Genomic DNA, 23,431 nt, shown 5'->3' with positions numbered 1-23,431 from the left:
TAAGCCGACGATGATTCGTGGTTTGTATGCTGTGGTCATTTTGAAGAGAGATCGAAAAGATGATTGGAGAAATTGAAGAGATATAGAGACTCAGAGAGAGAGAGAAAGTGATTACCAAAAAATCAAGTGGTTTCGCAAATATTGTCTGGGTAATTGATATGTTTTGGAGGTTTGGGAGATGGACAATTGTCTAAGTCCGCCTGCCTTCGTGCCTATTTTACGAGTAACTAAGTCTACTTCATGTTTTCCTGGGTGCCTACCTGCCTGCCTGTGGGTCCACTTTTGTGCCTACCTGCCTATTTTATGCCAGCTTGCCTACGCGTCAACATCATGCCTTGTGCTCATCTACATACCTGATTTTGTGCCTACCTTGTGGGTACGCCGATTTGCTTATATGCCTAGATAAGCTCTGCTTGCCTACGGGCCTAGCTCAATTCTGCCGACCTACATGCCTACATAATGCCTATCTTATGCCTGCCTACTTCATCGGACAAATTTTCGATCTCAATGAACCTTTTTCAGAAACACTGCGCCTCCCCCGTTGGGCTACAAAATTTTAAATTTGGCGCATTGCGTCCGCGCTGTACTGCCTAAAATTCACACATACCACTTTTTCTCTTCTTAAAATTTTGGTCTGAAAGGTTCAGAAAAAGTTGCGCGATTTCAAAAAAAAAAATCATTTCAAAAATTTGAGAACTTTTCAAAAATAAATTGTTCGAAAGAATCAGACAATTTTATAAAGTTCTTTTAAATTACAAATTGCACATAGGGACCGAAAAAAAGCCCTGAAATCATAAAAATTCTGGTACTTTTTACAATACAAAATGGAATCAAAAGAAATGGAAAAAAAGTAATAATAAAAGAACTCTGCTAAACTTTCTGCAGGACAAGTAATATATAAAAGAAGAAAACAAATTGGGTTATGACGCATCGCATTTTCTGTAAAATTCGATTTAAGCGTAGGGGAAGGAGTTCTCGGGGAAGGGGGTCCTGATAAAAAATTTCAGGCACTGAAAAAGATCTTAGCCTAGATCCTAGAGCCTACAAGGATACCAACTTGCACTAAACGTTTGCTCTATCTCATCAGGTTGAATGTGCAAAAGGGTATGTCGTTGCCAAAGCCCCCCAATCTCTCGTCGAGGAGACGCAGCAAAAGAGCGAGAGAGAAAGAGAGAAAGGTCAACGTGAGAGAGCCGAGAGAGAGGCCAGAGACGCTTGTGTTGTTTTCTCATTTGAACGAGACAACACGCATGCATGAAGAGTGATAGAGAGAACAACAAAAGACACTGCTAAACTGACAGAGACGCAGAGATGTGCCCAGTTGTTGTTATCGATTAGTTGTATGTACGTGTGTGTGTATGGCGCCGAGGCCCCGGCGGTTTTCCATTTTTTTTTCTCCGAAGAGACGCAGGCACTTACACACATACTTCTCATTTAAATGATGCGTTTAAAAATGGAGGAAAATTGACGATGATGATGATGATGATAATTATGATGAGCGAAACCGAAAATGAAAAGAAGAAAAGAAAATAGATGATGAGTTTTTTAAGTGCCGATGGTTTTACAGAGATACGGGGGGAAGGAAACGTTTTTCTGTTCTGTTTGGTGTTGATGAGGGTTTTATTTTTGAGAAAACGTAATGAGGTAGGTATGAGGTAGGCAGATAGGCAGGCAGGCAAGCATGAAGTAGGTATGTAGGCATACACACATGTCGGCGCTAAACAGGCATTTATTTAGGCATTGGTGTAGGCAAACGGTCTATCTTGGGATAGACATATGCAGGCAGGCATGTAGCCAGGCAGGCATGAAGCGGGCAATTTGGAAGGTGTTGTATGGTCACGTAGGCAGACTTATGATAGGTATATAAGCATGCATGTAGTTATTCTGGAGTAATGCTAACCGGTAGGCAAGGGGAAACATCTAGGCATATTTGAGGATTTAGGCATGGGGTATATCTAGGTAGGCATGTATGTAGGCAGGCAGGCAAGCATGAGGTAAACCTAGATAGGTAGGTATGTAGACAAGCAGACACAAACGCCCGACACAAATTGGCAGTAGGCACTAGGCAGGCTTAGGCCACTCTGAATGTAGGCAAAATTACAAAATTAAAAATATACTATTGTCGCACAAATTATGTTCAGTCACCAAAAAAAACCCCCCAAATAAATACATTTCTAAAATTCCAAAATAGTGTCGAAAACTGAAACTGAGATGACAAATTCGAAACCACCACCCACATCATCCCCGTAGCTACCGTAACCTCACCGGCGGAAACCCATAAATCTCGATGACACATACACATTAACACCCGTGGACTCTACAATTACGAAACAAACTAAAAAATGACTAACGACCCCCTGTCAGAACACATTAGAAAACCATGGTTACTTTTTTATTTTACTGTCCCGAAATTTTTTTTTGGTTGAATGTAGGAATTGCTGAGTACTAAAGTATGAGGAATTGATTCATTTATTCAAAAGTAGGGGTTATATGCCTATGCCTGCCTTGATGGTTCAACAGGACCTTCTTAGATTTTTGAGAATTTCCTATCAAAATTTTGACGATTGCTAAAATTTTGAAAATTGTTTCAGATTTTGTTAAAGGGATTTTTTAAGCCTGGGCGCATTTTCAGATGTTTTCAAGAAACTTTATTTTTTCGAAAAACTTGTTTTAAAATTCCTGAACTTTTTTTTTGAATCAAAAACTGCAAAAATCCGTTTGGGGAGAAATTTCCGGCAAATCGGCAAACCGGCAATTTGTCGAAAATGAAAACTTCCGGTAAATCGTTAAATTGCCGGAATTGAAAATAACCGGAAAATCGGCAAATCAGCAAATTCCCGGAATTGAAAACTTCCGGCAAATCGGAAATTTGTCAAAACTGAAAATTTTCGGCAAATCGGCAAGCTTGCAATTTTCCGAAAATTAAAATTTCCGGAAAATTGGGAAATTGCCGGAAATGAAAATTCCCGGCAACCGTCAAACTGGCAGTTTTTCGAAATGAACCATTCCGGCAAATCGGCAATTTGCCGAAACTGAAAATTTCCGGAAAATTGGCAATTTGCCGAAAATGGAAGTTTTCAGCAAACCGGAAAATTGCCGGAATTAAAAATTTCCGGCAAATTGGCAAATTCGCGGAACTAAACACATTCCGAAAAATCGGCAAATTGCCGTAACTGAAAATTTCCGGCAAACCGGCAAACCGGAAATTTGCCGATTTGCCGATTTGACGGGCACTCGAATTTATTGGAAAAATGAAAAAAAAATGTAACCCAAAAAAATTCAGATTTTTTTTCAAAAAAATTACACTTAACGAAAGCTCCGAAAAATTTATGAAATGCCGATTGAGGAATTATAAATTTTTCGAAAAAATCTGAAATATTTTTCACCTAAAAAATTCATATTTTTCCAGACCAAAAAATCCAAAAAAAAAAAATAAAAATTTCCAGAATGTTTTTTAACTCCTCACTTCTTTCCAAGTCCTTTAAAGCAACTAGTGAAAAAGTGTGCTGGCAATCTTCAGACAGACCATTTTTTATTTCAAATTGCTTCTCTATGTCTAATTTTTTGTAAAACTTTATTCAAAAGGTGCTCTTTCGGCAAGTGTTCTCTAATATTTTTGTAAGGAGCGCTTTGTATTCCTTATAGTTTAGGCAATGTTTAGCAATTAGAGGATAGGGATAAAGCCATAAGGTAATAAAAAATGAAAATGACAATGGTCATTAAAAAAAGTATGTCAAAAAGAAAAAAAAAGCGAAGAAAGTTTTTAGTCTTCCTTCTCTCACTTTCTTTCTTCATTTCTTTTTTCGGTTTAATGTTTCATCAAAAATAGCAATTTTCGTTATCAATGCGTTCATCACAGTACAACAAATACTGATAAAAGTCGTCGTAAATCGTTTTACGTAGGTCTCTGGAGCCTTTCGATGAAACACGGCAACATTTCTCTGTTATCAGCTGCTCAATCATTATCATTTGCGTAAATTGTGTGCTTCTACTGCGTCATAGGGTGCATGTTGTGTACGATATTTTCCTGGGGTAGTTGGGTGGCTTAACTATTTCTTAAGGTGTAATTCTTTAGGAATTTCTTTTTTTTTGAAAATTTGGTGAATTTTGCAAGTGCTGTACTATGGTCTATTAGGTATCCAAATAAGTTCAGGGTCAAAGATCATAACTTTGTTCGCTGCGTATCGATTTTTATGAAACTGTGGGAATTTACGTTATCAACCATGATCTTTCATTTGACAATAGTCACAAAATTTTTTGACCGTCCGAAGTGCCAATTTTTTCAGACATTTTTCAGATCTCGCTTCTTTTCAGGTTTCAATTGAGGTCTGTGTGCGGATTTTGCTAAGTTTAGTACACAATGTAAGAAAACAAAAAAGTTTAGAAAAAAATCCGTCCACAAAAAAAAAAATATTTTTTGTCGATCTTCAAAAAATCTTCAAAAAAATTTTTGTCGAAAATTCTTGATTTTTTATACAAATATAATGTAACCAAGTGCAAACTATTTTTACACATACAAAACATTTGAGTATGAAATTTGGATCTCGAGAAATACTCCAAAAACTCAAAAATATTCCGAAAAATATATGTTTTCTGCTATTATTTCAGTGTGACGCACTAAATTGAAATGTTCCGACGAAAAAAATTTTTTTTGGACGGATTTTTTTCTAACCTTTTTTGTTTTCTTACATTGTGTACTAAACTTAGCAAAATCCGCACACAGACCTCAATTGAAAGCTAAAAAGAAGCGAGATCTGAAAAATGTCTGAAAAAATTGGCTCTGAGTTAGGGCACTTCGGACGGTCAAAAAATTTTGTGACTATTGTCAAATGAAAGATCATGGTTGATAACATAAAATCCCAAAGTTTCATAAAAATCGATACGCAGCGAACAAAGCTATGATTTTTGACCCGGAAATTATTTGGAGACCTAATAGAAGTAGTCTAGAAAGGCTCATGGCGTCAGCTTGCCCGGAAAACAGCGGTAGGCAGGCACGCAGGCATAAAAGGCAGGCAGGCACGCAGGCATAAAACCCTGCACAGATTGATCTCTGAACCCTTACACATATTTCCAAAATCATATGGTTATTTTCAAATGTTTAGGCGGTGTGAGACAGAAAATATATACAAATTCTGTCGCCCCAACACAGATTGCAAATGCCAATTTTCTTGGCGCGTGTGTGTGTGTGTGTCCGGCGTTGGCTCGAAACTAGTAATTTATCAAAAATCGGGCAACCTGAAATTATATTTTCGACGAGGTTTACCTGGTTTTCTCGAAAAATTGGTTTGTTTGGGAAATGCGGAAATTGAAGAAATTGTTAGGGTTTGAGGAAAAAAATTGGAATTGGAAGAAGCAAATGAGCGGTACGTGGTGTCAGGCTGTCCCATTACGGTTTGTCTACAAAAAATGCGGGAACTTTTCCCCAAAAAATGTGAGATCAGCACGTTCTCAACCATCTGTTGATAAGTCTGCATCGAAATTCCCGCGATTCTCGTAGATCTACGAGAACTGTGGAAAATTAGACTTCTTGACTAATGTTCAATTGTTAAAAGCGGGCTCACGTCACATTCTTCAGGGGCAAAAGTCCCCGCATTATTTGTAGATCAAACCCTAATTGGACAGCCTGATATTATACTCATTATACTGTAGTCATTTTCGTTATGCGCGTAAACATTCCGAATGTAAACCTTACCGGAACACTTTCACTCACTCAAGAGGAGTCCCAAAGGACCATCGATAATGCAGTTTTGTTTGTCATATCCATCATTTCATTGCTCCACGAGCCGCCGCCACCGCTGCCGCCCAAGCAAAAAAAAAAATGAAGAGCGTGTGTTTGTATTCACTAGAGACTTGACTTTGTTTTGCTTACGCCACTCAACAATACATATTTGGAACATTTTGGAAGAGAAAAACTGGTGCAGGGAAAGTAGATATTTTCGAAGAGTTTATTAAAAAAAAATAGCTTAACACGGATATTATGGATTGAAAACTCGCCTCTCGCCAGCCTCCTCGCCTAATTAGGAGGCTTATTTCCTTTTTTTAATTCTTGAATTTTCTGGAACTTATTTTTGCTCTCTTCCCCCGCCCAGTCTAAGCCTAAGCCTAAACCTAATCCTGAGCCTAAGCCTAAGTCCGAGCCTAAGCCTACAAGGCATCCACTCCCTACTTGCTCCGTGTGCAATTTAAGGCGTTTTCAGGGCTAGAAGAGGGGGTTCCCAGGCGGGTGTGAGTGAAGACTTTAAATTTTTAATTTCAAAAAATTCTTTATTGTTTTCAGTACATACATATAAAAGAACAATTTGATCTCAATTTTCAAAACTTTTGAAACGCCGCCATAATATTCCGATAGCAATTGTCCGAAACCCTGAAAAATTTTTTTTTTCAAAGTACCGCCATTTTGAAAAAATTACCTATCCATTTCCAAACTATGATTTGATTCTATAAATTTCAAAGGTTCTCTGAGCTCCAAGTCATCCGGCTCCAATGATAAAAATCTCGCTTTTCCTCCGAATTTCAGTCGAATCTGAAATTTTTCTATTTTTTATTTTTGAAGAAAAGTTTTGTCATGAAATACCGGCTTAGAAAATCCTTTTTCTAATTTTACAGTTGCAGTTGTAAGAAATCCGAAAAATTTGAAAAATGTTATTGATCTGAATTTGAGAAAAATATTTAAAAAAAAAGGAATGTAAGTTATAAAAAAAGTTACCGGTAAATTCTGAACTTCAAATTTTCAGAGTCAATTTCGATATTCAAAATGCATTTTTGGCCGGAAAATTCATGCTTCACAATTTTCAGAAGATTGCGTAAAATTTCGGGTCTGAAAATATTATTGTCATTAGGAGCATTTCTCAAAAATTTTTAAGCGGGAATTTCCAATTCTAAATTTTCAAAAAAAAATAGTGGAGGGAAATTCAAAATTCTATTTTTTGAAAAATGATGGCTGGAATTAAAAAAAATTTTAAATTTTAAAATTTGGCGGGAAAGTAAAATGTTCATATTTCAAAAATTTTGGTGGGAAATTCAAGCTATCTTTTCAAACAAAAATTGTACAAAAATTTTCAAAGACAAAATTTCAACACGAAAAAAAGTTTGCTTGAAAACATTCGAACCGTTTATCAATTCCAATCTGCGCAAGTTTTGAGCAAATGCAAAATTCATCCTCGATTCCAGCAATGTCACAGCTTCTGGATTTTGAATTTTCTCGGCTAAGCAAAGAATTTTCAAATGTAACATTTTCTTGATTTTGATCGTAAATTATGTGCTTCAATGTTTCCGCCACATCTTGGTTAGTGATTAATCTGAAATTTTTACAACACCTGTAGGCATTTATACATGCCTACCTGTCAACATTCTTCTTCAAAATCTCAGCGTTTTCTGGAAACCTTTTTCTGTAACTATCTGAAAGTCTAATCAAGAAAACTCCATATCTTGACTCCAATTTTCCAGTCTCTGTCTCAAATATCGTGCTGAAATAAAAAATCAATAAAAATTTCAATTTTCAAGATTTCCAGATATTTTACCTATTCCCAGTACCTCCATCACTCAAAATCACAACAGTTGTGTTATGAAGTACTCCAAAACTTTGAAGTATTTCCAGGGAATTATTCAAAACTTCATCAATATTCACAATTTTCCCATCTCCTGGGCCAGCAACTTCCGTGAAGTGTAAAAGAGAAAAGTGGCATAGATTGGGGTGGAAAGTCAGGGAGAAGTTGGTCCAAAGTGTGATGGCATCTTCCACAGTAACCTGGAACTCTTAACTTCTTACGTAGGCACGGGAGATATCTACCTGCCTACATGCATGCCTACTGTCTAGACCGTGTCAATAAGAAACCCAACAAATGCCGGGCGCTGCGTAACGCGACTCTACAGTATCCATGATTCTCACTGCAACTTTTTCCTCACGAGGGACGAGGAAAAGTGGTTTCTAGGCCATGGCCGAGGGGCCGACAAGTTTCAGCGGCCATTTATCTTGATTTGTTTTCCGCCTGTTTTCTTTCGTTTTTCATTGATTTTTTTTGTTTTTTCTTAATTAAGCTGATAAATAAATATTTTTTGCAGATGCTAAAACAATTTCCAAGTAAAAAAATCATGTATTCAGTGGGCAAGCAGCGGTGAAAGTGGGCATTGTAATATGATGGATTACGGGAATACAAAACCTAAACTTTTTCTGAAACATGATACATATGATGCTTAGATGCTGAGACTACCTGATTTTCATAACGAGATCGCTGAAAAAGTTTTGAGGTTTTCAAAATTCAACTTTTTTGGTGAAAAAGTAGAGATTTTTGCACAAAAAGTTGAATTTTGAAAACCTCAAAACTGTTTCAGCGGTCTCGTTATGAAAATCAGGTAATTTCAGCATCTAAGCATCATATGTATCATGTTTCAGAAAAAGTTTAGGTTTTGTATTCCCCTAATCCATCATATTACAATGCCCATTTTCACCGCTGCTTGCCCACTGAATACATAATTTTTTTACTTGGAAATTGTTTTAGCATCTGCAAAAAGTATTTATTTATCAGTTTTAATAAGAAAAAACGGGAAAAAGCTGTGAAAAACAAAAGAAAACAGGCGGAAAACAAAGCAAGATAAATGGCCGCTGAAACTTGTCGGCCCCTCGGCCATGGCCTAGAAACCACTTTTCCTCGTCCCTCGTGAGGAAAAAGTTGCAGTGTATTCTGTAAATGGCACATAAAGTGTGGAGACGCAAGAGCCGCATATCGTCGGCTGCAGTACTAACATTTTAAAAAAACGGAAAACGGGAAGGCGCGGGCGATGGGAGGCTTGTGGATTGGCCGGGGCGTAGGTAGGTAGGCAGGCAGGCACACAATCAATAAAAATTTAACCCACACTTCCATCTGAAATGCAATTGTCAACTTGTCCCAGGTACTGTTTGTTAAAGGAGCTATACAGATTTGAATGATAATCAAATTGATACCCATACATTTTCGAGAACTTCGGAGAATCCGTATTCAAAAATGTCGGGCATCCGTTGTTCTTCGCAATATTCCATACTTTTTCAGATCCTCCAAACGTTTTTAGAGAGTTTTCCAAATTGTCTTGGGATCTCTGAAATTATTATTTTGGGTTTTTGGGGAAGTTACCACGTTGTCGACTTTTCTCGAATCTCTCGTCCGCGTGAGAGGCACTTTTGTTGCGCCCTGTGAAACTTTCCCTGACCTGGTTAAACATTGAAAATGACTGAAACTCATTGTCAGCGGCAAATTTCAAACTTCTTTTTAGATGGCGCATTGCTTGATTGTGAGACATTCCAGATATTGATAATATCATCAAAGATTCATCAGAACTCGACAAATTCGTCAATGTTTCACTTCTCGGCAGAAAATTGAAAAATGTTTTGTTATAAAAATGATTTCCAAAAGGATCACGACAAAACACCACGAATTGTTCTGATTCGATTTTGGTTGGAATTCCAGGTTCTATCTGGAAGTTGAATTTTTAGGTAGATTGGGGGGTTACGGTTAACTTACAGGAGTCTCAAGTTTCGATGCTTCTGCTAATATAGTACCGTTTGGAAGTTCCGTTTTAGGGACTATTTCAGCGTAGACACATCTGGAAAAATGCTTGATATTTTATTTTTTCAAATAGTCGAGGAATCTAAAAAATGTCAAGGCGTATCTTTTTTTTTGTTTGTCGACAAATTCGGCAAATCGGCAAATTGCCAGAAATTTTTATACAATTTGCCGATTTGCCGATCTGCCGGAAAAATCGTTTGCCACCCTGACTTTAACGTTTTTGAACTTTTTCTAATGTTTTAACTTTTTCAGAACAACTATGCGGGATAAAAGCGCCCCCGGTAGAATGTCAAGACTCACGTAAAATTTTGATTTTGCTCGGCTTTCCGTTTTTCAAATATTCGTTCGCTTATTGTCAGAATACCGTCCGAAAAGTTCGCCCAGTTGCCCATAGGAGAATTGCACGAAAATCTGAAAAAAATCACCAAGTTATTCAAAAGTTTTTAAAGTTCATAAATTCCACAAAATTTCTGCCTGAAAATCGAACTTTCGAAAACTTTATAGTAGCAAAAAGAAGGAAATCACTTTTCAACGTTAAAATTTTCGACGGTCGCGAGAAACGCGCCAGCAGTTTATTGGGTCATTGCCATGCGATTACGATGACGCCAAAAGTACGCAACCACCAAAAATTTCACGCAATCTTTGAAATTTCCACTCAAAAATCGGTGAATAACTTGACAGTTTGAAATTTTTCATCAGATTAGTATTCCACGTGGTGCCAGGTTTTCCCATAACGGTTTGATCTACAAAAAATCCGGGAATTTTTTTCCTAAAAAATGTGACATTCTCAACCGTGCGACAACAGTTGAAAACTCTCTGCGTCTTGTTTCCCGCATTTTTTGTAGATCACACCGTGATGGAACACTCTGACACCACGTGCTAGCCCAGTGGTACGGTAGCGCCAAAAGTACGCAAACATCGAATTTGACGCGCGATTTCTGAATTTTGAACTGGAATTTATAGGACACGACTAAGAAAATAGTGGGGGTTGTCAATTTAACAATTAAAATTAGTAAATTTGCAAACAATTTCTTTTGAAATTTCAAGAAAAGGGGGTGCCAAAACGTTTTGTGGTGATTTATCTCTTACATCATCGGTGAAATAAGTCCAAGAATGTCTGCTTCAATGGAATGCACCATGTATGGATAACAGGAATTTTCATTTTCATCTTCAACTTGACCAATTTCTGGAAAAATTGATTTTTGAAATAATTTTTTGATAAAAAGAAGACTACCCTACCATTGAAAAATTTGAAATTATTAAATGGTTCAACACTTTCAAATTCCCGACGATGCGCTCTAACTCTATAATTGCTGATTTGAATCCAGAATCCTATACAGAAAATGATGGAGATCAAAGTTAGGATGACAAGGAATCGCCACATTGACCCAAACAAACACGATTACACATAGTTTCTTACAAGCATACCCAAAAGAAAGTAGGCCAGAATTTGCATAAATTGTCCGGCGGCATTTCGTTTGAACGTTTATGTATAGTTTTGTTTTTTGATTTAATCTGGGGCCGCAAAGGGATTTTTATTATTTCTGCGGGTTTTTATTAAAGGCGCCACTGTGACGTTTTTTTAGGAATTTGTAGCAGAGGTGGGCGTCAATTGCCATTCGGCAAATTTTTTTTGTCTACAAATTCTGCAAATCGGCAAACAACTTTGCCGATTAAAATCGAAATTTTCAACAAAAAAAGTGCAAAATCACATTTCGATTTGCTGATTCGCAGGAACTTTCAATTCCGGCAATTTGCCGATTTGCCGGAAATTTTCAGTTCCAGCAATTTGCCGATTTGCCGGAAATTTTCAGTTCCGGCAATTTGCCTATTTGCCGGAAATGTTTAATTTCGGCAATTTGTCTATTTGCCGGAAATGTTCAATTCCGGCAATTTGCCGATTTGCCGGAAATGTTCAATTCCGGCAATTTGCCGATTTGCCGGAAATGTTCAATTTCGGCAATTTGCCTATTTGCCGGAAATGTTTAATTTCGGCAATTTGTCTATTTGCCGGAAATGTTCAATTCCGGCAATTTGCCGATTTGCCGGAAATGTTCAATTCCGGCAATTTGCCGATTTGCCGGAAATGTTCAATTCCGGCAATTTGCCGATTTGCCGGAAATGTTCAATTTCGGCAATTTGCCTATTTGCCGGAAATGTTTAATTTCGGAAATTTGCCTATTTGCCGGAAATGTTCAATTCCGGCAATTTCCCAATTCGCCGGAACTTTTGAACTTTTCAATTCCGGCAATTTGCCTATTTGCCGGAAATGTTCAATTTCGGCAATTTGCCGATTTGCCGGAAATTTTCAATTTCGGCAATTGCCTATTTGCCGGAAATGTTTAATTTCGGCAATTTGCCTATTTGCCGGAAATGTTTAATTTCGGCAATTTGCCTATTTGCCGGAAATGTTCAATTCCGGCAATTTGCCAATTCGCCGGAACTTTTCAATTCCAGCAATTTGCCAATTCGCCGGAACTTTTCAATTCCGGCAATTTGCCAATTCGCCGGAACTTTTGAACTTTTCAATTCCGGCAATTTGCCAATTCGCAGGAAATTTTCAATTTCGGCAATTTGCCTATTTGCCGGAAATGTTTAATTTCGGTAATTTGCCTATTTGCCGGAAATGTTCAATTCCGGCAATTTGCCAATTCGCCGGAACTTTTGAACTTTTCAATTCCGGCAATTTGCCAATTCGCAGGAAATTTTCAATTTCGGCAATTTGCCTATTTGCCGGAAATGTTCAATTTCGGCAATTTGCCGATTTGCCGGAAATGTTTAATTTCGGCAATTTGCCTATTTGCCGGAAATTTTTAATTTCGGCAATTTGCCTATTTGCCGGAAATGTTCAATTCCGGCAATTTGCCAATTCGCCGGAACTTTTCAATTCCGGCAATTTGCCAATTCGCCGGAACTTTTGAACTTTTCAATTCCGGCAATTTGCCAATTCGCAGGAAATTTTCAATTTCGGCAATTTGCCAATTCGCCGGAACTTTTCAATTCCGGCAAATTGCCAATTCGCCGGAACTTTTGAACTTTTCAATTCCGGCAATTTGCCTATTTGCCGGAAATGTTCAATTCCGGCAATTTGCCAATTCGCCGGAACTTTTCAATTCCGGCAATTTGCCAATTCGCCGGAACTTTTGAACTTTTCAATTCCGGCAATTTGCCAATTCGCAGGAAATTTTCAATTTCGGCAATTTGTCTATTTGCCGGAAATGTTCAATTTCGGCAATTTGCCGATTTGCCGGAAATGTTTAATTTCGGCAATTTGCCTATTTGCCGGAAATGTTTAATTTCGGCAATTTGCCTATTTGCCGGAAATGTTCAATTCCGGCAATTTGCCAATTCGCCGGAACTTTTCAATTCCAGCAATTTGCCAATTCGCCGGAACTTTTCAATTCCGGCAATTTGCCAATTCGCCGGAACTTTTGAACTTTTCAATTCCGGCAATTTGCCAATTCGCAGGAAATTTTCAATTTCGGCAATTTGCCTATTTGCCGGAAATGTTTAATTTCGGTAATTTGCCTATTTGCCGGAAATGTTCAATTCCGGCAATTTGCCAATTCGCAGGAACTTTCAATTCCGGCAATTTTCCAATTCGCAGGAACTTTCAATTTCGGCAATTTGCCTATTTGCCGGAAATGTTCAATTCCGGCAATTTGCCGATTTGCCGGAAATGTTAAAGTCTGCAAGTTTGCCGATTTGCCGGAAAAACTCCCCCCCCCCCCCCCCCATTTTTAGTTTTAGTGTAGAGATTTGAAAACATTCTCATCGTGGAGCACATGAAATTTGTCAATAGAGCGCGTTTATCTACCTTAATTTTTTACAGTTTAATAATTTAGGGTCTGTAAAGTAATTTTTGTAAAAATCACCCCATTCATAATACTGTTTATTGAAATTCAATCGATGCAATATGAATCAACGCGATCCTGTTGCAAAGTCTCATTATACATTTTCCAATTAATATGCACATCATGAATAGTTCTCCACGTTTCTGTCATAGTCTTGTACGGTACGTCCTGCGGGCAATCAACTTGGCAATGTCTTCTGAACAGTCCGTCGGCGATTTCTTCAATTTCCGGATTACGGTCCATGAATGATTTTAGTTGTCTGGCGGTGAGAGTGACAAGTGTCGGACGCAGGCGTTCGTACTCGATTTGTTCCAGATTTTGAAGTTCTGAAAAAATGGAAATTAATTTAAAATATCGAATATATGCTAACTCACCAGAAACATCAATCAGTTCTGGAACTTTTTCAGATACTGATGGAATCGGTGGATGTTCTACTATCCACTCTGTCGGAATAGATACTGGTTTTCTATTCGGAATCGGTGAACGTTTCGGAAGCTTTCGACAAGGCAATGATTCGGATGCGAAACGTTTTCGTCGAGGGTCTGAAATAGAATTTATTGCAGTTATAATACTCTGGAATAATGCGAATTTTGAAAACAAAAGTCTAAGCGCGCTCTAATGTCAATGTTCCAATGACGGCAAGGTTCATAATTCGCAGTAAATGTATCAATTTTCACTGCACTTCTTCTCGAGGAGTACACGAGCTGCGTAAATCAACACTGCAACTTTTTCCTCACGAGGGACGAGGAAAAGTGGTTTCTAGGCCATGGCCGAGGGGCCGACAAGTTTCAGCGGCCATTTATCTTGCTTTGTTTTCCGCCTGTTTTCTTTTGTTTTTCACAGCTTTTTCCCGTTTTTTCTTTTTTAAACTGATAAATAAATACTTTTTGCAGATGCTAAATCAAATTTCCAAGTAAAAAAATTATGTATTCAGTGGGCAAGCAGCGGTGAAAGTGGTCAATGTAATATGATGGATTAGGGGAATACAAAACCTAAGGTGAAAAAGCCGAGATTATCGCACAAAAAGTTGAATTTTGAAAACCTCAAAACTGTTTCAGCGGTCTCGTTATGAAAATCAGGTAATTTCAGCATCTAAGCATCATATGTATCATGTTTCAGAAAAAGTTTAGGTTTTGTATTTCCGTAATCCATCATTTTACATTGCCCACTTTCACCGCTGCTTGCCCACTGAATACATAATTTTTTTACTTGAAAATTGTTTTAGCATCTGCAAAAAGTATTTATTTATCAGTTTTAATAAGAAAAAACGGGAAAAAGCTGTGAAAAACAAAAGAAAACAGGCGGAAAACAAATCAAGATAAATGGCCGCTGAAACTTGTCGGCCCCTCGGCCATGGCCTAGAAACCACTTTTCCTCGTCCCTCGTGAGGAAAAAGTTGCAGTGTTGACATTGACACATTCAACATTATTCGCACACGTGCTGGCTGTCCTTTTGCATAATTTTGAAGCAAACGCGCCTCATTGAGAATTCACGTTGGCGCCAACTCTCGCTATCCATTGGGCGTGAGAGACGCAGATACTACTTTTTTCTCTGGACGTGAAAAACGCCAAGAATAACCGTTTTGCCGTCTGCGTCTCTTCTTTCACACGCTATTTTGGCTGTGGACGAGGAATTCTCCTCTTCCAGGATTTTCTAGGCCATTTTCTCACATTTCTCAAGTTTTCTCGTCCGCGAGAAAACGTGAATTTTGAGACAGCCAGCGAGCACGTGTTCGCAGCAAAAAACTCAAGAAGTTGTCGATTTTCATTCAAAACAAAAAAAAAACTCACCGGTCGGTTTCATCTCCAAAATTCGAATTCTATGCAACAAAACCTTCACAGTTTGAGAAAACTTCTCAAATTTCGAATATCTTTCGAAAAGATGCTTCAATCGAAACCGTCTGCATTGACCCATAGTCATTTTCAGATTGAGAAGCCGATTCATGGATTCTTGTACATATTGTCCTGCTTCCAGATTCTTCGTACAGCTTGACACTTCCTCGATCGAGTTCATTGCCGAACAATACTTTCCCGATAAACTTTCCCCTTTTTCTGATCAAAATCCAACAATTAGTTTTTTTTTTTGTTCACGTGAGTAGTTGGAATTTTTGAAAAAATGATTTTTATTTCGTTCACAAACATTAACAACAACAAATTCAACAATTTAAATGAAATAAAATGAAATTATGCAGTGAAATCATCGGGTTCCTCTGCTTTTATCTCTTGAAGTACAGGATCATGAGTGGTTTCAGGAGCAGATGGTGGTTGCTCAACGAGTCTGAAAATTGATTTTTTTTTTGAAAGAAAAAACATTGGAATCAGAAATTCCTAACTCTAGTTTAATATTCTCTACTGGAATTGATCGTTCCGTTTCTTCATCATTGTCGTCAACTTCCATTTTCACTGAATCTTCATTTTCAAGCCGTCTGAATGTACTTGCTCCGTCGGTTATTTGATTGAAAACCAGAACACTTGCTCTTCCACGGCCACTGAAATACGGATTTTTTAGTAGAAATTGTATCGAGCCGCAGAAAAGAGGCGGAGCGTCAATTTGCAAGTCTGCCGCACGGTTTTTAGGCCTTTCTTCTTTTTTGAAACGGTTATTTCAGCTTTTTGTGAAAATTATGAAAATCCAATTTTTTCGCAGAAAATCGCAGAAATTCGAGCTTTTCAACAGGTTTTTTAATTGCTATTTTTGCAAAAAATTCACAAAAAAGTTGAAAAAAAAACGCCACTGATTCTCAATTATTCGTGTTTATATTACCCAAATGTGACTCTTTGCGATTCAGGTCCCGGCACGAAAGATGTTTTTATGATTCAAAAGAGTATGCGCCTTTAAGGAGTACTGTAGTTCCCAATATCTTATTTTTGCGCAAATTTCTTTGATTGTTTTAGTTTAAAATTCATAAATCCGTAAAATTATGAGGGAATGGAAGAAAAAAAGAAGAAAAATCCGCAATTTTTAAGATCTACAGTCTTCCTTAAAGGCACATGCTTTGTTGAATCAGAAAAAAAGATCTGTCGTGTCGAGAACTACCGGTACCGTATTTTTTGATGGAAAAAATCAATAAACTCGAGAGGATTGCCAGCGGCGGGGGATCCCAATCGGGGGATTGGCCACGCCCATAGAACCGTGCGGAACTTCAAGTTTTGCAACCTCCGCACGGTTTCGGAAAACAAAAGTTGAGGGATGTTAGAGATTGAGAGGCTTAGAGAAAAAAAATTAACTGTGGGAAAAGTGCAAAATTTGAATTTCCGCACGGTTTTATGGGCGCGTGGCCTATATATACAGTACTCCTTAAAGGCACATGTACTTTTGAATTAGAAAAGTCGTGTCGAGACCGGGTGCGCATTTTTTGTGGAAAAATCAATAAATTCACCTCACGGAATTCTTGACAAATAATTCAAATTTTCGCAATTTTCAGTGCCAAAAACCACTGCAACTTTTTCCTCACGAGGGACGAGGAAAAGTGGTTTCTAGGCCATGGCCGAGGGGCCGACAAGTTTCAGCGGCCATTTAACTTGCTTTGTTTTCCGCCTGTTTTCTTTTGTTTTTCACAGCTTTAAAAAAAAAAAAATACAAAACCTAAACTTTTTCTGAAACATGATACATATGATGCTTAGATGCTGAAATTACCTGATTTTCATAACGAGACCGCTGAAACAGTTTTGAGGTTTTCAAAATTCAACTTTTTGTGCGATAATCTCGGCTTTTTCACCTTAGGTTTTGTATTCCCCTAATCCATCATATTACATTGACCACTTTCACCGCTGCTTGCCCACTGAATACATAATTTTTTTACTTGGAAATTTGATTTAGCATCTGCAAAAAGTATTTATTTATCAGTTTAAAAAAGAAAAAACGGGAAAAAGCTGTGAAAAACAAAAGAAAACAGGCGGAAAACAAAGCAAGATAAATGGCCGCTGAAACTTGTCGGCCCCTCGGCCATGGCCTAGAAACCACTTTTCCTCGTCCCTCGTGAGGAAAAAGTTGCAGTGAAAACGAGAAATTTTGAAAAACCGCGCCGCAGGCTTGCAAAAAACCTCCTCTTCTCCAGCAACTTACACAAAATCCTGAGAACTCTGTGCCAAAAGCATTGCCTTAAAATGCAATTCCTCATCAAGTGTAGCAAACAAATGAGCCAGTTTTCCCCCTTTTGCAAAAAATCGTTTTCCATCAATCGATACAGCTGGAAGTCCGGAATATTCAAACCATTTTTTATACATAAATGATAATTCTTCTTGTAAATCATTCCACCACATTCCTGGAGTATTTGATTCATCAAATAATGGCCGATTAACTAAAAGTTCTCTGTATCGTTGTAATTCTTTTCGAACAATAAGATTCTTTTGATGTGTTGTACTCATCTCTTTTAATAGCTTTCCCTCAACATTTTCCCAATCTTCTTCTGAGAAAATCATTGGTGAATAGCCATATCTGGGATCTAAAAGTGCAGAAATTGAATAAAAATCTCCAATTTTTCCGTTTGAAATCGATGAATAATATTTGCTGAACGTAGATCGCATTTTCTCTCTCGCCTCCACAATTCCACAGTTTTCAATTGCATTATTCACAATTGACATTGAATATAGCACTTGTGACACTGAACTATCCTCCGAGCAGATCTGAGTTGCCACGTTGCAGAGCACCAACAAGAAATCTAAGAGAAAAGCCATCGAATTCTCTTGAACAGCATCCAAATACTTTGGCATACACCAATTTTCGTGTAGATTTGAAAAAGTCTCATTTAAAAGACCACATGTTGAGAGGAATTGAAGAGTTGAAAGCCAATCGGATTCAACGTCAAGAGCAGGAATATCCGTGGTGATTTTTGATTCTATTAGCATTCTGAAAATGAATTTAAATTAATTTAATTTTATAGTTCAAAAAATAAATGATTACTTTCTGAACTTTGTGTAAACTTCTGGATGCTTGCGAAGAGCTCCAACGTATTCTCTGAGCAATTTCAGAGAGCTCAAGAATTCTGGAAATTGAATGACTTCACGGGCGATGTTGCTGAGATATGAGAAGAAGCAGATGAATCTGGAAGATTTTTTGGATTTTTTTGGATTTTTTAAAGCTAAATTTGTGAAAAAATAGGAGGATTTACATTTTTTGGTTTTAGAAAATAGCAAATATAGTATTGATTTTTCCGGAAAATTAAAAAATCGAAAAAAAATGTCCAGAAAACATTTTCTGGGCATTTTTTAAAATTTTAAAATTAAATAACCTTAAAAATATTTTTTTTTTCATCAAATTTTGTTCATGTTGATGAAAAAACTGTTTCTAAAGAAGAAAAATGATCGAAATTTTAAGACATTTTTTAAAAATCAAATTTTTTTCGACATCTCGGAAAACCCACACCCTTGAATTTTTTGGAAAAAGTTTGAAAAATTTTTTCGTTTTTTTCAGAGAAAACTATTTTTTTTTTGGTTTTTCGATTTTCTTCAGTCTTTCTTGTGCATTTTTTGTCTACTTTTTATTAATATACTCTTTTTAATTGAAAATTTCGCCAAATTTAAAACGAAAAGTGGTCAAAAAACATTTTCTGTTTGGGGAAAATGTTGAAAATTGATTTTTTTTAATTTCGAAAAAGTCGCATTACCGTAATTCCGCTTTTTTGCTGAAATTTGGCAATTTTTTGATTTTTCACATTTTAAAAAAATTGCAGGAAATGTCAGAAAACAATCTCAATTTACCGAATTTAAAGTAATTTTCTAATTTTTTTATGATTATTTTTTCTCAATTTCTCAACAAAAAAGACTAAATTATTATCGAATTTCCGTGCAAATAAATTATTTTTTTCCTTATTTTTTTTCTGTTTTAAAATTTGAAATACGTTTTTTTTTCAATTTTCAGTCATTTTTCCTATGAAATTATCGATTTTTCAGTCATTTTTGATGCAAAATCCTTGCTAACCTATTCTTAAAAGGCATATTTTCAGCTACTAAAGTCAACATTCGAAGATTTGGAGAAAGAATATTCGAAATTCCAAAATTCATCGATTTATTCGCATCAATAACCCGTCGCAATCGATCTGCCACCACTTTTCCTTCATAACTGAAAAATATTTAAATTATATTCGGAGTTAATGTTTTAAAGTGGACAGAGGATTTTGCTTTAACTTGCTCTTTTCCTGGAAAAAAACCAAAAAAATCGGTTAAAATTTAGTAAATTTGGTGCAAAAATGAGAAAAATGATTTTTCTGACGATTTTCTCAGTTTTTGAACTATTTTTGGAGCAATTTTAAGGTGGAGTAGCGAAAACTGGGAAATATTTTTAAATGACTCCAAATTTTCTCCTGATTCCGAATATCAATGTGAAAAAAATTCAAAAAAATTTCCCTGATGATTTATATTTAGGCTTGAAATCACGAATTTGATTTGTGCGCCGATCTATTTTTTGAAATTTGCGCCCAAAGAAATTCGCATTGGAGCGCGCTTGCATCGTTTGATTTTTTTCGTTTTTTATTTATTTTCGCCTAATTTAATGGTTTTAAAACCTGTTTCAAATCTCAACAAAAACGAATGAAACTGGCTTTTAAAAATATTGAATTCGGACAAAATAGATTAACGAAAAAATAAAACGATGCAAGCGCGCTCCAATGCGAATGCGAATTTCAAAAAATAGAGCGAGGCACAAATGAAATTCGGGATTTCAAGCTTAAATATAAAACCAGGGAAATGTTTTTTTTTTTTTTGAATTTTTTCACTTAGATTTTCGGAATCAGGGGAAAAATTGGAGTCATTTGAAAATATTTCCCAGATTTCGGTACTCCACCTTTGTAAAAAAAACACAAAAATGTCTTTTTTTCAATTTTTTCTCAGTTTTTGAGCCATTTTTAGAGCAAATTAAAGCTAAATTCTCCTCAAAATTAAACAAAAAATTAATTAAAAATCGAACTCTGCCAGAATAATCTTCTCAAAATGAACAGTATTATGCCGTTCTCCAAGTGAATCGTAATAATGAACGGAAATAGAAAGGAAAATTTCATTTTTCCGAATCGCCTCAATAGTCACATTTAGTGGTCCAATTGATTTTTGATATGACAGTGACGGCTGAAATTTCAGGTTTTCTTGGGATTTTTAATTAAATTTTTGAATTTTAACCAACTCTATATTCTCCATATGCTTTTGTAGTCATATTACTTGGCTCTGGAAGTGATCTACTTGGATTTAAAGTTGTCAGAAATGTTCTCAAATCATGATCTTCAATTGAAGTTAGTGGAAGTCCATTTCCAAGTAGAAATCGAGTTGCAACTTCTTCATTATATCGTTCAACTGATGAATATCCGTGTTCTGAAGTGTGCTCGAAACTGAAAATGTATACTTTTCGGTTTTTTTTTTGCAAATTTTTAAAGATTTTTATTGCTCTAAAATAGTAAATTTCATAGCAAATTTGAATTGGATTTTTTTCCGAAAAAATCGGAAAAAATTGGAATTTATCCGAATTTAATAATGATTTTAAAGTTAAAATATGATTTTTTTTTTGATTTAAAAACCTAACTTTTCGATTTCTTTTTTTATTTTATTTTAGGGGTTTTATTGCTCTAAAAGTATAAAATTCATAGTAAATTTAAGTAGAATAACCGATTAAATCAATTTTTGGAGGTTTTTTCCTGAAAAAGTCATAAAAATGGGAATTTATGAAGGATTTTTTTTTGTTATTGTAAAAGTGTAAAAGTCAAATTAAATTGATTTTTTTTTCCTATTTTTCTTGGTTTTTAATGAAAAATAGAGATCTTAAACCATTTCACACCAGAAAAATGATTGTTTCTTTGAAAAATGGAGAAAAATCGATATTTTTGATATAAAAAAAAAAAAATTCATATAAAATTTAACTAGAATCGCCAAACTTCATAAAAATATTGCTTTTTCGCGAAAAATCTTTTTTAAAAATGATTGTGTCCGGAATTTTTTTAAAAGGATTAAAAATTTTTTTTTATTGTCACATTTTGGAAGTTTATTCTTTTTTTAAATCGATTTTTCGATTCAACTTGCCAGAAATACCATGAAAAACACTTTAAAAAATTATTTTTTCGCTAAATATTCATAAGAACGCAGTTTTCAGCATATTCCCGATATTTTTCTGCCAATTTCATGCAATTTCGGCAATATTTAGCTGAAATCAATTTCACCAAGTTTTCCGCATCCGGATTTTGCATCATTTTGTAAATTTTTTGTGGATTTCAGTAGTTATTAACCAAAAATGCACACAAAAATTGACAATTTCTGCTGATTTTGGGTGTTTTTTAATGAGAAATTCGGTTTTTTTTGGAGCAATTTTCCATCATTTCGAGTAAGCCCGTCGAAAACGTACGGCTCAAATCTTCGATATGGATAAGTAGCCGGAATTCTAGAACGAGGAAACACGGGAACAGCTGCAAAACGTGGAATCGAAGGAGCTGGGGCAAGGTTCGGAGGTGGTTCATCCTGAAAATTAATAATAGGTTTTATATTTTAAAAAAATGTATTAAAATTACATAGTCTTGAATAATTTGCTCTTCTAGTTTGACAGCTTCCACAAAACTCGGCGCTTTGTGTTCAAAGCTGTACAATTGCTGATGATATTCCCAAAAGCTTCTGGGTTTTCACAAATTGGACAAGAATTTGGTGATTCTAGACCAGTTGCGCATAAAATGCAAATCGAGTGTAGGCAGGCACCGAGAACAGGGACAAGAATCGCTTCGTCATCAGGTTTTGTGATGGATTCTAAAAATTTTTTAAATTTCGAACCTCCGATTTATTTTTTATTTTTTTCTTTTTCACAAATGTCTATTTTAGATTTTTCTGAAAATCAAGAATTAGGGACCGTTTCCAAAAACTTTAATTTTTTAAATAACTTCTTTTGAAAAATGAGAAAATTCTACACAAAACTAAATAAAAGTAGACATCAGCTTTGCCAAGAATAAGGATAAAATAAGTACTTTCCTTTTTTAGACACGCCTGCCTACCGCCTATACGTGCCTACGTGAAAGGTTAAAAAATCAACAAATTTCAATGTTAATTCTAAATCTTACCATAAAGCTTTCCACATTGAAAGCACAATAGCTCGCTTAACTTTTCCAGATTCATTTTTTAGAGAAACGGACAATATCAGGTATGTAAGCACACACAAAAACTACACCAAAGAAAAAATGTTAGGTACTGATAACAGAAACACATATAACATATTATTGTGTGCAAATACAAGTGAAACGCGCTAGCATAAAAAATAATGCCTGCCTCGTGCCTATAGGCATGCCTACTCTCTGCCTACTGAAACCCAGAGAACCAGAAAATGTCGGCCGCTTCCTAACGAAGAAACTTTCAAATTAAAGTAGTTCATTAAAAAAATCTAATTTTATATCTAACTTTGTACCCGAATTTCACAATTTTTTGCAACTAGCAATTTTGTAACCAGCAATTTAATTTAATATTTTTCCTGAAAAAACGAGGTAATTGGCGGTTAGCATGACGTGTATAAAATGTGTACCACGTCTTTTCCACGGGTGGGCGGCAAACGATTTTTTCGGCAAATGGGCAAAATGCCGGAATTGAAAATTTCCGGCAAATCGGCAAACCGGCAAGTTACTAATTTGCCGAATTTGCCGGTTTTGTATTTTTTTTTTTGGAAAAATTGTTCATACATTCATTTTGAAAATGTAAGAAATTTCTATGAAAATATACCCAGTTTTAAGTGTTTCCGTTTCTCCGGCAAACGGCAAATCGGCAATTTGGCAAAAATCCAAATTTTCGGCAAACCGGCAATTTGCCGAATTTATAGCCGAACTTGTCGACAACAATTGCCGCACACTCCTGGTTGATCTTCACGTGGTGTCAGGTTGTCCTATAACAGTTTGATCTACAAAAAATGCGGGAATTTTTTTCCAAAAAAAATCAGTTGAGAAGTCTGCGTTTGAAATCCCGCATTTTTTTGTAGATCACAACGAAATGGGGCATTCTGACACCACGTGGATCTTCCGAATCCTCTACGGACCAATCAGCATTGCACATGGGCATCGCAAACGTTGCTGATTGGTCGGAACCGTTTTGATCT

General features: G+C 36.2%; 2 protein-coding genes, 1 non-coding gene and 1 pseudogene across 5 annotated transcripts; all 4 read right to left on the bottom strand.

The window, feature by feature from the left end:
* Nucleotides 1-6,237: 6,237 nt before the first annotated feature.
* On the bottom strand, nt 6,238-10,939 carry T23E1.1 (Sulfatase domain-containing protein). Its single transcript, NM_001356913.2, has 13 exons — nt 10,779-10,939; nt 10,629-10,725; nt 9,840-9,950; nt 9,495-9,576; nt 9,184-9,447; nt 8,854-9,072; nt 7,521-7,747; nt 7,341-7,466; nt 7,110-7,298; nt 6,707-6,817; nt 6,575-6,650; nt 6,411-6,523; nt 6,238-6,364 (listed from the first exon to the last, which is right to left on the bottom strand). The coding sequence occupies exons 1-13, from the start codon at nt 10,921-10,923 to the stop codon at nt 6,313-6,315; spliced, it is 1,812 nt and encodes a 603-aa protein (NP_001343691.1). The 5' UTR covers nt 10,924-10,939; the 3' UTR covers nt 6,238-6,312.
* Nucleotides 10,940-13,414: 2,475 nt separating this feature from the next.
* Nucleotides 13,415-16,413, bottom strand: T23E1.3 (the record flags this gene model as incomplete). 2 transcript variants are annotated; one of them, NM_001028229.3, is made up of 3 exons in its annotated part: nt 13,415-13,719; nt 13,768-13,935; nt 15,184-16,413. In NM_001028229.3, 3 exons carry the CDS (start codon nt 15,404-15,406, stop codon nt 13,442-13,444), a joined length of 669 nt encoding a protein of 222 aa, NP_001023400.1. The 2 variants fall into 2 exon arrangements, with proteins under 2 accessions (NP_001023400.1, NP_001368196.1); NM_001380128.1 differs by lacking the exons at nt 13,768-13,935; nt 15,184-16,413 and having other exon boundaries at nt 13,442-13,636.
* On the bottom strand, nt 15,395-15,415 carry 21ur-12174. Its single transcript, NR_053025.1, has one exon.
* Nucleotides 15,577-22,467, bottom strand: T23E1.2 (annotated as a pseudogene). The gene is made up of 10 exons: nt 22,413-22,467; nt 21,876-22,104; nt 21,713-21,825; nt 20,507-20,708; nt 20,297-20,451; nt 19,313-19,453; nt 18,296-18,436; nt 17,459-18,241; nt 15,726-15,881; nt 15,577-15,670 (listed from the first exon to the last, which is right to left on the bottom strand). Coding segments are annotated over exons 1-10 (2,069 nt in total).
* Nucleotides 22,468-23,431: the final 964 nt, after the last annotated feature.

Source organism: Caenorhabditis elegans, chromosome IV (genome assembly GCF_000002985.6).
Source record: "Caenorhabditis elegans chromosome IV".
Taxonomy (NCBI): Eukaryota; Metazoa; Nematoda; class Chromadorea; order Rhabditida; family Rhabditidae; genus Caenorhabditis; species Caenorhabditis elegans.
Note: the sequence above shows the minus strand (reverse complement) of the source record. Positions and strands in the feature narration are given on the sequence as shown.

Coding starts and splice junctions, on each gene's coding strand:
- T23E1.1 (NM_001356913.2), bottom strand. CDS start 10,923: ATGTGGCGATTCCTTGTCATCCTAACTTTGATCTCCATCATTTTCTGT. Junction 9,448..9,494: donor CATCGAAACTTGAGACTCCT/GTAAGTTAACCG, acceptor TTCAACTTCCAG/ATAGAACCTGGAATTCCAAC. Junction 6,651..6,706: donor TTGAAGTTCAGAATTTACCG/GTAACTTTTTTT, acceptor TCTCAAATTCAG/ATCAATAACATTTTTCAAAT.